The 16,091-nt window shown below is 36.7% G+C and overlaps 1 protein-coding gene across 1 annotated transcript; it reads left to right on the forward strand.

Annotated features, from left to right (window-relative positions):
- The first annotated feature begins 182 nt into the window (after window positions 1-182).
- Window positions 183-15,986, forward strand: SVR3 (elongation factor family protein). The gene is made up of 14 exons (XM_088703900.2): window positions 183-484; window positions 1,883-1,989; window positions 2,447-2,707; window positions 4,367-4,543; window positions 4,668-4,820; window positions 6,754-6,843; window positions 8,081-8,215; window positions 8,347-8,463; window positions 10,632-10,783; window positions 10,871-10,955; window positions 11,086-11,180; window positions 11,903-12,068; window positions 12,189-12,384; window positions 15,559-15,986. Exons 1-14 carry the CDS (start codon window positions 253-255, stop codon window positions 15,687-15,689), a joined length of 2,097 nt encoding a protein of 698 aa, XP_088560026.2. The 5' UTR covers window positions 183-252; the 3' UTR covers window positions 15,690-15,986.
- Window positions 15,987-16,091: the final 105 nt, after the last annotated feature.

The following is a 16,091-nucleotide window of genomic DNA, read 5'->3' on the forward strand; positions in this document are numbered from 1 at the left end:
CGTTAAACACATGGCCGCCACGTCAGCTGCAACGATAATATACCTTTGGAATCGGTTAACAGCTCAATTAAAAATTTAAAACTACACCGACTCGCCCGTCTTTCAGGGAAACATCTCACCGTCTTCATTTTCTAACCTGTTCTGGCGGAACACCATAGCTGAACTTTAACCTATAAGTAGCGTCTCCCTCCGACGCCTCCGCCGATAAGAGCCTCACGCTTGCCAAATCCGCCCGCTTCGAACGAGCGAGCAATGGAGATGACGGTGGGCTTCCGCTCTCCTCTCAGCTTTCTCCCCCAAAACAACCCTAATTCCAGCCCTCGAGAAGCTCCTCCTTCGCTCCGCCTCGCTAAGGAGATCTTTGGCGGCAGTCCGTGCCTAGGTTTAGCCATCAAAGGTAGCAAGAACCCCGCCATCCGGTTGAGGTCCTCGCGTCGAACAGCTACCAGGTGCTCGGTTTCATCGACAACAGAAATCACCTCTGGTATTTTTCCAACCTTTAGAGGATCGTTGGGATTCTTGTTTGTCTAATTCTGTCTCCTGTGCTTCTTTCTTGTTCCCAATTTCTTTAGGTCAGTTCAAGAATCAATTATTAAAAAATAAAATAAAAAGATGATTAGAAGGGATTCTTAGATGGATAACTTAAACCTTTTCTTGAAGAATATTGGTTTGATTACGTTGTAACAATCATCAGTTATAGGCGTTTGTTGTGTTTGTCGCCATGAGTTTTCTTTCTTTATTTCTCCCAACTTCTTTGCAGGAAAATTATGGTGAATGGTTCAAGAATAATTTTTTTATGACAACAAAATGAATAGACTATTAGAAGTAATTCTTGGATGGAAAGACTGAATGCAGAGCGATATCTTAAGCGTCTTATTAAATATTTTTGTTTGTTTGTGTTGTTATCAGCTATATATTTTGTTACCAAGAGATATATTCTTGGAGAAGGTTTGCTTCATCCTCATCCCTGACAATCTTTTTCTTTCACCTCTCCAATTTCAAGCTCCCCTCTCACTCCCCGTGTTATGGAATTGGCCAGCGTGACTGAGCTACCTATAAAGTTCTTTGCTGATGCCAGCAGAGATGTCCCAATCTCAGAACTCACGCTCTGCTGCTAGAGTATGAGAGGACCACCATTCAAAGAAAAAGAGGAAACAAAAAGAAACAAAGAAAAAGTACTACCACTTTTTCACCTTTCCTCAATTAGTGATATTTAATTTGCACAACCTTCAAACTAGGGAACTGACTATTATTTCTTCAAAAAAGGTACCTAAACTGTTTGGACTTTGGTTCATTATGATTGATGGGGAAAAAAATATTCAGATTTTAGGTCATTGGTCTGTAGGTTTTCTGCAGTAGCAAAACCAAGTTAAATAGGAATAAGATTAGATGCTAAACTCTGTATATCACTCTATCGTGGTCACCCCCTCCAGAATACGAATTTGTCCTGCCATGTTGCTACATTTTTTTTCTTCTGGAACTCTATTCCCAGAACTTACATCAATGAATTTATCATGATTCATGTACTTGTATACTTGAATTTTTCTCTTCAATTGTTCCTCAAAGGATGTATCTCAAGCACTAAGCTTGCGCGCTTGTCCTTTACAAAGCTGAGAAATATTGTCACCCTGACATTTCTAGCATGAAGATCACACGACTTTGTTTGTTTATTCAGTTTCAGTTTGACCATTTGTTTTGTCATGCTGTACTATAATGCCTTTCCGTTTACATAAGTTCTTATCACAATGAAAAGTGGAGTCCAGTTGGCTTTGATTTATGTATAGTGGTGTGGAAAAGATGTTTTTTTGCAATAACTTGGATATTCTGTTCTATATACTGGGCAATTTGTAAGTGTAACCTATGTGATTTGTTGGTGCAGTAGGGAAAAAGAAGTTAATGACAAGAAGAGATGTACGGAACATAGCGATTGTTGCTCATGTAGATCATGGGAAAACAACTTTGGTGGATGCAATGTTGAAGCAAGCGAAGGTAGCATCAAAGTGTGCAACCACTAGTTGCATCTTCAGTTAACTTTGTCATTTGATGCTTATTGAACTTTTTGCATTGGGCCATCAAGATACATTTTGTTGTTTAAGGGTCTTTCTGCTTTCCCTTTAACTTTATGAGGATGATATCTGTTCCATTATTTGTAAATTTAGAAATAAACTATCATCATATTGATAAAATGAACTAACCTTCAATAGTATATGCAAAGAATTTGATCTTTTCATAACATGTATAGCCAAAAAATTGCTGGTGCCCAAAGGCATTGCAAACAACAATGCTTCATTACCTTCCAGAATTGGTGCAGGAAATGTGACAAAACCAACATGGTGTTTAATTAGTAAATTGACGCGCGTGCACACACCCTTGACTAGCCTGAACTGTCAACTCCATCAAATTCCTTCGATGTTGACTACTAAATCTTCTCCTTTTTCTTTTCCAGGTTTTTCGTGATAACCAAGTTGTACAAGAGAGGATAATGGATTCTAATGATCTGGAAAGAGAGAGGGGAATTACGATACTCAGCAAAAATACATCAATATCCTACAAGGGCACTAAGATAAATATCATCGATACTCCAGGTCATTCTGACTTTGGCGGGGAAGTGGAGCGCGTCCTCAACATGGTGGAAGGAGTTCTTCTAGTGGTACTAGATGCAAAGAATGACTTTCATGATTCTCAAACAGACAGAGTTTACTGGGTGGTAGCATCCCAGTTATACTTGTCTTTTGATGCTTCATTGCTATGGAATATTGACTTAATTTGTGTATTATTTATTTGACTTTAGGATGCTACTTATTGTAGTCAAGACTTCAGAATAAACAAGCAAAGCAACTGAAACAACTGGATATTCTTTCAAACTTTTCTTGGAACTTTCATTTTAGATTCAAACTCTTGCAACTTAAAAGATCATTTTCCAGTGTTGAGCATTTATGACAGCAATCTTTGTCATTAGAGTATGGTCATCCTAGGTGTTGAATAGTGGGTGGAATACGTTAATCTTGACTGCAGAAAGAATTTTCTTTGTTAGTTTAAAATAATCACTTTATATCCATGCATATACCAGATGAAGCCATCATATCAAGGTGATGCAGGACAATCCTAGGAAGCTAATAATTGATGCTACAAATGTAAGAAACCCTAACCCAAACTTATGAAAACTTAAATTCTATGGATGTAAATATCTGAAAGTGTGATATCTGTGCAACACTAAACAGCAATCTGAAATTAAAATTAAGAAACTATCAGGTTTAGGACTCAAAATTACAACCTATTATAATGTAAAGAAGATGCTTGATATAGATGCCTAATGCCACTTGCTGAAATCAGATTCAGACAATAGCTTTTCATGAATAAAGCATATGATCTTGCAGCAAAAATGTCCAAAGTTACCGGAATTCTTTGGAGGATGCAAAGCCATGGATCTTTGTTCGCCTAGGTGAATACGCTGCAATTGTCATCCAGATCCAGTCCTTTCCTTTCCTGCTTGTAAATCATGTACAACAGCCCAAGATCCGAGACCTTTTCAGTTATAGTAGGAATTGATGCACTCCAAGGACTAGGTTTAGGATTTTCTGATTTACTGCAAGACTTTCTAAAAAGAAAGAGGGCTGACAGGTCTGCTGAAGTTGCAGATCTTATTGGACTCACATGGGTCAGATTTTAGATATATCAAGGCCCAAAGTAGGTGTTGATTGATGGGTGACTGGGTGTAGAGTGACTGCTATGAGAGACACTAACAAGGATAGAGGGATGTTTCCATGCCTCACACGTAGAGAAAAAAGAAAGAGAACTTTGATTTCATTGATGAAAAATTCTGCATACAATGCTCATGAAAATCCTTAAAGTAAAGAAGCCTTAACAAGGTATGGTACTGTAGCATTACTTTCACCCTACAGTACCATGAACAGTAACCCGCCCCTTATTTAATTTCTAAAATTCCCTCTTGACTCTAATAAAACATTTGACTAAACTAGTCACTTTCATTCAGTCTTTTTAAAACTGTACTAAACAAAACATGGATAAAATATAAATAAGATAAAAAAAACAAATGACACTAAGATGCAAAACTTGACAAAAACTCCAATAATGCTTGATGATATTCATGATGGTGCCAATTCATCCAAGTTAATCCAAAGGCTTGGATGTTTCTTTGCGCGCTTTTTGGAGACTCAAAATCCATCATGATCCCCATCGCAAGGGCATTGGCACATTGAGTATATTGTGCTTTCATTGCTTCGTGAAAATGCTTTTGATGGTTATCAAATTCGGGCATGCTTAATTTCAATGTTTACCACATTTTGGCACTTTGATTTCTGATTTGTTATGTCAGTTGACATCTGGAGTGATGCTCTTTTTGTAGGTAGATTCTGTGGAGGGACCAATGCCACAGACGAGATTTGTTCTAAAGAAAGCCTTAGAATATGGTCATGCTGTTGTTGTTGTTGTGAATAAGATTGACAGACCTTCAGCTCGTCCAGATTTTGTGATCAATTCCACATTCGAACTTTTTATCGAATTAAATGCAACAGATGAACAGGTAAAGCTGCCAATTTATCCTTCAATTGATGCCTTCTTTAGCTTTTAGAGTGTAAAATGGAAAATCATAATAGAGTATTTGCTTTATAGTCGAGACATCTTAACTATTTTCTTGATGCATGCAGTGTGATTTCCAAGTGATTTATGCAAGTGGCATCAAAGGGAAGGCAGGACTTTCTCCAGACAATCTGGCGGATGATCTTGGACCTCTTTTTGAGGCTATTCTTAGATGCATACCAGAGCCCAGTATTAATAAAGACGGTGCATTGCAGATGCTTGTCAGTGGTTGTTATTTATTTATTTACATGAACTTGTTTGTTGAATGTTTTTCTTGGGTTTAATCATCTTTTGATTCTCGTTGTTTTTGTTCAGGCATAATAGCATTTTGGTTGTTCTGAACGGTCATTTTCGTGAGTTTCTTTAGTTGACGGAATTTTGTTTTACTTTTGCGCCATGTTGATGCCACATACTGGAAATTTTCTTTTCAAAATATTTCTGGCATGAATACTATGGTGTATTTATTATTTTCTAAATTTATTATTAGTGACAAGTGGTCTCACTACAGGTGCAGAAATACTTGTCTACCTTGATTTTATTTGAAATGGTTTTAACCTAGCCGTCTAAGGCCAGCATTGAGTTGTCCAAATTTTGAATAAAGAGGCAGTAACATCAGGATTTCTTTTGAGATTGAATTTCGTTTTCAATTTTTTTTTAAAAAAAAACTATAGTTGAATTTTAGATGTGTGCAACATACAACCTTCGTTTCATTTTTTTTTCTGAGGGAAAGGGAGGGAGACGTACATTGAGGTTTGGTTATCCATCTCCTATTACTCGGGGAGGGGATACATGATTCAAAACTCTAATGCGGAACCTCCCATTGTTTGGTGGATGGGTGTGACCACTAGTTGTTGCCAAATTCACTTCTGTAATGTATGGCTTTTGAATCTATTTTATCATTATTACATGACTTGTCTGGTAGCTTGACAAGCAAAAGATTATTTGAGCGTTAAATACAGCAAAGAATAAAAACTTGACCGAGTTTTTGCAATTGTTCAAACTTATGATAAAGGGATATATTGGTCTTTTTATTATTCCTTTTGTTTTAGATGGTAGACATGTTTATGAGTCATTGGCTTAGATTCCTTTAGGAGTTACATCATTTTGGTTGTTCTGAACAGTCATTTTCATGAGTTTCTTTAGTTGACAGAATTTTGTTTTACTTTTGCGCCATGTTGATGCCACATACTGGAAATTTTCTTTTTAAAAATATTTCTGGCATGAATACTATGATGTATTTATTATTTTCTAAATTTATTATTAGTGACAAGTGCTCTCATACAGGTGCAGAAATTCTTGTCTACCTTGATTTTATTTGAAATGGTTTTAACCTAGCCGTCTAAGGCCAGCATGGAGTTGTCCAAATTTTGAATAAAGAGGCAGTAGCATCAGGATTTCTTTTGAGATTGAATTTCGTTTTCAATTTTTTTTATAAAGAAACTGAATATAGTTTCATTTTAGATGTGTGCAGCATACAACCTTCGTTTCTTTTTTTTTCGAGGGAAAGGGAGGGAGACGTACATTATGGTTTGGTTATCCATTTCCTATTACTCGGGGAGGGGATACATGATTCAAAACTCTAATGCGGAACCTCCCATTGTTTGGTGGATGGGTATGACCGCTAGTTGTTGTCAAATTCACTTTTGTAATGTATGACTTTTGAATCTATTTTATCATTATTACATGACTTGTCTGGTAGCTTGACAAGCAAAAGATTATATGAGTGTTAAATACAGCAAAGAATAAAAACTTGACCAAGTTTTTGCAATTGTTCAAACTTATGATAAGGGGATATATTGGTCTTCTTATTGTTCCTTTTGTTTCAGATGGTAGCCATGTTTATAAGTCATTGGCTTAGATTGCTTTAGGAGTTACATCATTTTGTAAAACCCTGTAAGAAACAATATCGATAGTTTGATCTCTTTGTTGCTATTCGTCATTTGTATGGTTAAGCTTATACATTTCATGACAAGCTTGAGAAATGACATCTTTTATTAGCTTAGGAGTGCTTGCAATTGTAATGGTCTGGAAGAACACCATTCACAGTCATTTGACAGAAAGTATTAGTGAATGGATTTTATTTTGGTTTTCTATTCATGTCTCTGCTCATAGATCCAGAAGTATTTGTTAATTTTTCACTTCTACAAACTACAGGTAACAAATATTGAATATGATGAGCATAAAGGGAGAATAGCAATTGGACGATTGCATGCTGGAATGTTGCAGCGAGGAGTGGAAGTGAAGGTGAAGATATTTCAATTGTTTTATCTGATTATTCAGAACCATATTCCAGACAAGCTATAATCATCTAATAGTTATGTGAAATTGATATTTGTTACAATTAAAGCATGACTGCCACCTTAGAGGAACTGTGGTGCCAATGTTTGATATGCCAGTATGGACACACCTTGAATATGGCCCTCTATGTCTTAGATACATTTTGTATGCATCTGCCTATCGTACAAAAGCTGTTTTGTTACTTGACATGGAATGGATATGGGCTTGATATGGACTAAACATAAAAAAGACCATTACCTAGTTATGATCCAGGCAATCCGGAGTTCTGGGGGGTGGACTGGGAACAGAACTAACCTTTGTCATTTTTTTGCACGAAGTGGCTACCCCAGGATTTGAATTTGCGCCACTATGCTTGTCAACCTAAGCCTTTACCATTGCACCAAGCAATGCCCCTTGCTATATCTGGACTAGACATGATTTGGATAAATTTTTTCATAGTTCTTCTTCCATCTTATTATATCCTATTCTGAACTTTCTAGTGTGAAAGATGGCTTCTTTTTGATAGGTGATTAAAAATTATTACAAGGTTACAATCACGGAATTTTTGGGTTTGTTCCTAAATAGTTTTGGTAGATAGGTTCAGTCTAGCACAACTTAAAGCAACAATTTTCTAATGCAGATCTTGAGGTAAGGTGATTTCTTTGATGTACATATGGACTATGGTTTGCATGAGACCATTTCTTGCCCTTGCACTCGAGTAAGTGTGCATGAGATAATCATTTGTTGTAGTATTACTATGGTAGTTGCCAAACATAGAAGTTCATCCGCTTCTCAATCCTCCGACTCAAACCAAGATGGTTAGCACATTGCATGACCGAAGGTTCAAGAAAAGTCAAGTCGAATTCTGTGGGATGGTTGACGTGACTCCCCAGGATGCGCTTCTCGCGGAACGTCCTATTGGAGGACAAAAATGGTGGTTCAATTCGATGTTGTCTAACGATAAGTTAGCCTTCTTTGAATGTCCCGCTGATTGACTACTACATCCGATGATTGGATACTTATATATACAGCTGAGTGATTATCATCAAGCACTTCTGTTAAATCCTATAGCACTTACAGGGCATCACTTAAAGACATGCTATATGGAAGTAGGAATAAATGCAAGTTACTTGATGGTGATTGTTTTAAGTGTTCTTGGTATTAATTTTTATAAAATTTTCCTTTATACAACTTTCTTTTGCAGGTATGCACATCAGATGAAACATGTAGACTCGCAAAAATTAGTGAACTTTTTGTGTACGAAAACTTCACCAGAGTTCCGGCTGAAAATGTGGAGGCTGGTGATATCTGTGCTGTTTGCGGTATTAGTGACATAATGGTTAGCATCTTTAGATTTGCCTTTCTTCAATTAAATGCAAGTATTGTTTTAAGAGTCACATATGGAATTTTCAAGCTGGGAACTAAATTTCTTGATGAGAAGTACTTTGTTTTATTTGTCTTCATCTGCAGATTGGGGAGACTATAGCTGATAAAAATTCTGGGAAGGCATTACCTGCCATTAAAGTGGAAGAGCCAACAGTGAGAATGTCATTCTCTATCAATACTTCACCTTTTGTTGGTCGAGAGGTGTGGCTCTTCACTGGGAAATCTTGAATGTAATTAGTATAACATTTAAAACACGTGCACAGATACAAATAGTTGATAAAAGACAGTTGTTATATATATCTTGCAAATGCAAAATATTTGGCATGGTTATATGATCAGTTTTGTCAGTAATGATTTGGATGCTCCTTATATGAGTATCATGCCTTCTTGTTGACTAAATGTTCTATATTTGCCCAAAATGGAGACTCGATGCAGGGGTAGATTTGGGTGCAGTAGCTGGAAGAGTGATCCTGAAGGTTAATAAGAAAAGGAACAACTTTAGAAGTATTTGCGTAAAATGACATACTATATAAGTTAAGGAATGGCATTTAAAAACTAGTTCAATTATTAACAATATTTGAACAAATATTATCTGAATTGATTGCATTCAGTAATGTTGGCAGTAGTTAATAGTACCACTAGAAAGTTCATGAGGGTTAGGAATTGTAGTTGAAACCAGTTCATAACTGGTGTGGCATCTAGGCGAGGAGGTTAGATGGAATAATAATTGTGTAAATATCTCTTGAAAGAGAGAAGCTCATAGGTTAAGACATGGATAAGAAGTATCCACAAAGTGTCAATGCCAATATTCAAGTGCGAAGTATTTGTCCTGGATATGTCAAATTTGTAGAAGTGAGTGTTAAGATTTTAATTTAACCTATTGTGGCAAGTCGAAGTATTTTATAGGAATGTGAATTACTAGAAAAGCTACCTATAAAGCTCTCAAGTATAATCTATATCTGCATTTCTGGTCTATTGACTGAACCATCTGATCTGCGTTGCGAATTCATCCAAAATTGACCTGTTTCAACTAACATTACAAGTGACTTGTGGTGAAAAAAGTGACTTCCTCCTGCGACTAAAGGAAGCCTTGATAACATTGCTGCTTAATCTTTCCCATTTTAATGAATCCCCTCAGCTGCATTCACTGGCTTCCGGTGATGCTGTGGTCTTGCTTGAGCTTCTGGAGAGATGGCTCTAGATGATCAACAAGGCTTACAGATGTCCGTTTTGTAATTGTAGCCTCTTGAACAACAAGGCTTACAGATGTAAATCTTGCCCCAATATGAGTTCATTTTCTTTCCAAGTACCTTTCTATCTCCTGTTGTCACCTTATCAGTTAGCAAGGAGTGAGCATTATTGCAGGAAGCCCAATTAACAGAATGTTACTCTTTTTCCACAGTGCTTTATCTCTAGCTCTAGCTCCTGCTTGTTGCATATTCTGATCAGATGATGCTAGGAGCACACAGATTTCTCTATGCCCAAGAGTAAAAGGTTTCAAGTAGTCATGATGAGGCAGTAAATCCATGAGGTCCAATAATGATATATGAATGAATAAGCCTATGGGTCTTGTATGTTGCCACTGGCTGTGGCGAACACTTGGGATGAAGCAGCCTTCGGTTGGTTTACTCTTGTGATAGGAATAACCACTTGATCAGATAATTAGAACCCTTGTAAGCACATTGTTTAACCAGTTGGTGAATGTTATGTGTCTTATCATCTCTGTTTCCTTTGACATGTTGTCTCGAGATGCATTTGACCTTCGAAGTATGATAACATTTTGCACTTGTCAACAAAGACCAATCATTTTTTTCTCACTAGAACTCTGCAGTCTATGCATTTTATAAGATTGGCAGCTAGTTAGGCCGTCATGCTTATCCCCTTGCACTTGATTGAACCATCAGTCACATGTGTGGCATGTTGACCTATTCCTTATCTCTCTACATGATCATTTTCCTTTAATAGTCGATACGCTTCATCAAAATTTTGGTGGCACATGCAGCCCACTTGTTGCTTTCTTCTCTCGCCACTAGCTCAGCCATACATGCTGGAGCAGGTCAATAACTGCATGCATGAGACATATGCCCATGTATTGCATGTGCAACTTTTGAATGCTGCAATTTGTATATTACTGTCTACATGTCCGGTTTTCAAGTTTGGGATTGGCTGATGTTCGGATAAGGAAGTTATTCTTGTGCATACATTAGTTGCATTCATGAGTTGCTTTGTTTCCTTGGACCAAAATTTCCTTCTGGCATGTCCATGTGTGTTTCCCATGGGTGTAACTGCAGTGTAAGTGCTATTTTGTTTCTCAAGTATCTTGCATTACTTGTCAAATAACTGGTGATGTTTTGTTTCACTTTTCTCAGGGGAAATATGTAACAAGCCGAAATCTTCGAGATAGGCTCTACCGTGAGCTCGAGAGAAATTTGGCTATGAGAGTAGAAGATGGTGAAACATCTGACACATTTATTGTTAGTGGGAGGGGCACGCTGCATATTACCATCTTGATTGAAAATATGTAAGAGCATAGATGTGTAATTTACAAGTTCCTTTTGAACATGTAATGGCTCGCATGTTATGACTCGCTCTACATAAATCTGTCCAGGCGAAGAGAGGCATATGAGTTTATGGTGGGGCCACCTAAGGTCATAAATAAAAGGGTAGATGATAAATTGCTGGAACCTTTTGAGGTAAACTTTCCTTTAGAATGGTCAAAAAAGCCAAAATCCAACTTGCTAAGTTACATGCACTATGTGCCTTCCAACAAGTTATTAAAACTTCATTACAATTTGTGATACCCATATTCTGTGTTGTATTCAGATTGCTACTGTGGAGGTGCCAGAGGTATACATGGGACCTGTAGTGGAACTTCTAGGAAAAAGGCGTGGGCTAATGTTTGATATGCAAGGAGTTGGGTTTGTATCCAACCTTCATCTAGTTTTTTTCTAAAATGCCATCTTGGTAGATTTTCCAAATCCTTGCTGTCTGTGTTACTGATAATGGTTCCATGCATTTATTCGCTCAAACAACTTATTTCTCTTATATGTTGTATTATATGTGTTGTATTTAATAATTTTAATTACTAACGTTTGTTTCAAAATTTTCTATTATTCTTGCTATTACAAAATTCGTAGTCAATTAAAAATTATGATTTAATTATTTTTCATAAAAATATTTGCTTGTTGAATCAAAGTAAGATCTAATTAAAAAAATAATGAACTGAAAATATCTATTATAGATTTTTTTTGAGTGCGCAATATCAGTTTATGATTAGTGGAAAATATGTGATGGCTTAGGAGACAATAATGTACTAACTAGTAACTCTCTTTTGGTTTTCAGATTGACCTTCATAGAGGTTTATTTTGATATGCAGAGAATTGTTTCCTTGACTTCTACTCGAATTTTGTTAAAGGGTTTAACATTACATGTTGGCGTTGTACCTTATTTTTCTATAAATCCTAGAAACCAGTGGATTCCAATAGATTTATAAGAAGTAAACTGAAATTTAACTTATTATGTGAATCTACCTTCTGTTCGATTAATTTTAATCTTTTGTTAAGATTTGTGTTCCAAAATTTTGTTCGTTATCCATTCTCTACCTTCAGGAGTTATCCTTACAGTCCTTTGCTTTCATTAGGTCGGAGGGAACATCATTGCTTAAATACAAGATTCCCACACGTGGCCTTCTTGGACTGAGAAATGCAGTCCTAACTGCTTCTCGGGGCACAGCAGTTCTCAACACGATATTTGATAGCTATGGACCGTGGGCTGGTGATATCAGCACACGTGATCAGGGGTCCTTGGTAAACACTACTATCTGATAATAGGTTGCATTCTTTTTGTACATTAATTATTAAATTGCTGAAAGATGATGTGCTTTTTAAAAAAAATCAATATCTGAGCAAGTGAAAATTAAATTTCAGGTTGCTTTTGAAAATGGAACTACCACTTCATATGCTCTTTTTAGTGCACAAGAAAGGGGCCAAATGTTTGTTGGTCCTGGTGCGGAAGTATATAAAGGTCAGATAGTAGGTATCCATCAACGACCTGGTGATTTATCCCTTAATGTGTGCAAAAAGAAGGCTGCAACAAATGTGCGGTCCAACAAGGAACAGACAGGTAGGCCAACATTTTCACCTTACAACTCAGAAACTTCTTTGTAAATTCTGGTGCTTGTAGACATGCCAAACTTGTGCATACCTTAACCTTTATCTGCATGTATTATTGTTTTCGCTGGTTTCCTCTTAACCCAGCTTTTACGGGGAATAAGTGATGCCTATCAAGTAACAGCATGATCTCACCAGGAATAACTGACCTTCTATATTCTTCTCCACAGTCACATGTTTAGGTTCACATGGATTCTTTGATGCACAAGACAATACTTAGAAGGGGAGCTATTGTAAAATTATCATTTATTACACAAGTTTTCTATGGTGATCATAGAATCATTTTGGAGTTACTATATGAGACCTGGGAAATGAAATTTAATGACCTGTCCCTATTTGTTTCTTTAACTATAGTAAGGTCAAATTTTTGTATTTCCATATAGTGAACATAACCATTCAATAATCATCATATGTAACATGGGGAAATGAAATTGACAGATCCCTTTGTAAAATATTAATTATATAGTGGTCCAAATTTTATATTTCCATGTAATGACCATGGATCCCTTCCAAGGTCTATATATGAAATAAGGGAACCATTCTGTGATCACTATGTGAAACAAAAAAAAAAAAAATTTAGTGCAGGTCCTTTTGGAGTTCATTGTTGATGTTAAGGCCCAAATTTCATATTTTCGTACAATGATCGCCTAACCATTTTATAGTCACTCTGAAGTATGGAGATGAAATTTAATAATAAGTCATTCTATAGTTCTATGATTATCATACGGCCCAAATTTCATGTTTCCATATAGTGAGCACAGAACCATTCTGTATTTCATTTTTTGTATGAGGGCCAAATTTTATGTTCCCGTGTGGTGACCAAAAAGTCATCTGCAGTCACTATATGGAATAGAAGAATAACTAAATGCAAGTCCTTTGCAAGTTCTTTGTTTATAATTAGATCCACTATGTTATGAGAATGGCTTACTCTATCGGTTTGGCTGTTGAATGTTATTTAGGACAGCAGGCAAAATTCTCTGTTGATTTTTCCAATTAGATCCTTAACAACACAAGGATTTTATGGTACTGGTCATGTAGTTTTATGTACATGACTCATAAATTATGACTACATGTATGCATATTAAAATATTAATATCACTATAAAATGTTTATGGGCATATGCACATGTTGAAGGGAAAATAGAAACAAAAATTATAATTGATCATAACTTAAGTGGGAGCTAAGTAGCTAACCACTTACAAGGCTGCTAAAATTATTTTAATCCAGTGAAATAGGGCCAAAAGCATATAGTCGATGGCGATACAATAGAAGACCTACCTAAGAACCATTTTACACTTGGAGATATGTAAACTTTTAATGAACTTTACTCTCCAGCACTGTTCAGATACTGGAGCATATATATTTAACATTGGCTAGCTTGAAACACGTAATAGATTGGTCTCGAGGATGTCCAAGATACTTGATAAAAGTAACGGCTAGTTGATTCTTGGACCTTACAAGGGTAGCCAACTTTATCTTCTAATTTCTGGCAAATTAGGTGAAAGCCACCTTTTATGTGTTGTGTTTGCTCATGAAAAATGCTGTGTTCACTATTCAGCTTCTGCATTAAACTTGGAAACACCTTGTCCCTTTCTTTTTCACATTACTAGAAATCCTTTAGTGAAGTTACAATACCCGCTAGTAAACCTTTTGTTACAAAAATTTAGAGCAATCTGCATATGCAAACCTCCAATGTGAGGCTTTTTAATGATTTACACCTTTTCTTCAAGCTCCTTTTCTAATATCAATGTTGGGACAAGGCTTGATGTTGTCAGAATACAAACTATTGCTTCCCAATTTAAAGTTCAGGGAGAATGCATAAATGATTCAGTAAGCTCTTGATAGTGGTTTGGCCTAATACTAGCTAAATAAAAGAAATTGCTATTCATATATTTCACAGTACTTGACTACAAGTTTGTATTTGGCCTAATCATAAATGGATCATTTGCTGACCAACCTCCATTATGCCCCTAGGTCATCTAAATAGATCATTTGGACCCTTTGATGTCAATGTGCTCTCAATATTCTAGAACAGAACTATACCACATTCTTATTTTGAGATAGCTTGACACTCTTCCTGGATATAGCCGAGGTTTAAAGTACATACCTTACTGGTACGGTCAAGGTTCGCTGTACCGGTCGGTACCGGTCGGTACCGAGCGTACCGTACCCGTACCGATGGGTACCGGTATCGGTACACCAATGTCGGTACGGTCGGTACCGAGCGTACGGTACCGTACCGACACTCGGTACGCCTATACTAATGCGGCACCGGTACGGGGTTCGGTACCGGTACGGCGAACGTTGGGTACGGTACTGTATTGTACTGACAGATGACACACTTCTCGGTGCCAGGACAACAAAATGGAGGTTAAAACTGTATCTCTGTACAATATTGGTACAAGGTGCATACTAGTGTCGGTACCTTAACGGTATGATTCTGAATGGACGTGATGGACCAGTATGCACCAGGATTTCAAGCCTTGTCATAGCCACTGCAAAGCCCAATATACATGTGAAGTGTTCTAAATTTGTGGTGCATGAAGTTCTTATAGATCTGCGTCTCTGAACTTTGCATTCCTGCTTCATAATTTGCAGTAATTGCAATATTCTCCATAGGCACCCTCTTGGAAATGTGATCAGGACATTGCTTTTGGAAATTCAACTTGGAAATCACCCTCAACCAGCCAAACTCCAACAATTAACTGAATTTCTTGGTTTGTTACCCTGTGCTTTGACTGTCTAACAAATTTGCTTTTATTAATGTTTTGATCAAATTGGTGGTTCATTGAGCAATTGATTCTCTACAAGGGATCCTCAAACTATCTAAACTTCGTTTGTTGGCCTGCTTTGGAGCCTGTTATCATGAATGATGGGATACTGGATATCATTCTGCAAATATTATAATCAACATGGAAGAGGCTGGCCACAGTATTCATTCATATGCTTAATATATCAAATATCAACTTAAATATGTTCTCCAGCCACAAACATTAAATATGATGCTTAAAACTATATATTTTATTGCATATTTTTATTTATTGTCATGCACCAGAACTCATGGTAGACCAGTCTACTATGCTAAAATTGTGCTAAATTGATCTCTCTTTTTTTAATCTTTATGCAGTGGTCCTTGATACACCCTTAAGTTACAGTTTGGATGACTGCATCGAATACATTCAAGAAGATGAATTGGTAGAGATCACTCCTTCAAGTATCCGAATGTGCAAAAATCCAAAGTTTGCAAAGAGAAAGTGAAGTTTTGTCTGATAGTTTGTGCTGCTCTGCTATGTACTTCTGCACATTTGGTTTGACACCAATTCCTTCTGCGGCACTATTTATATCCTAATTTAATCTCTGCTGAGATTCTATATAAACGTCCTCCTCTACAGCCCACTGTAACATCATAGCAACATGCACAGGTGCCTTACCTTAAATCTACCATAACTTACAGCTTCACTGTAATAAGGTTGGTGCCTTGTTGTCAAGGTGTATATATAATTATTAAGAACCTCAGAACGATGCTCTGATTTGGGGGCTCTTAATTATGTTAAATGCTCTATGTTAGGGTTTTTCCCCTCTCTCTCTCTCTCTCTCTCTCTCTCTCTCTCTCTTTGTTTGTCTTTCAATGATCATATTTGTGATACAAATCAAACAATG

This window comes from Phoenix dactylifera, chromosome 9, assembly GCF_051530095.1.
Source record: "Phoenix dactylifera cultivar Ajwa chromosome 9, Ajwa_hap1_PhDact_Kaust_v1.1, whole genome shotgun sequence".
Lineage (NCBI taxonomy): Eukaryota > Viridiplantae > Streptophyta > Magnoliopsida > Arecales > Arecaceae > Phoenix > Phoenix dactylifera.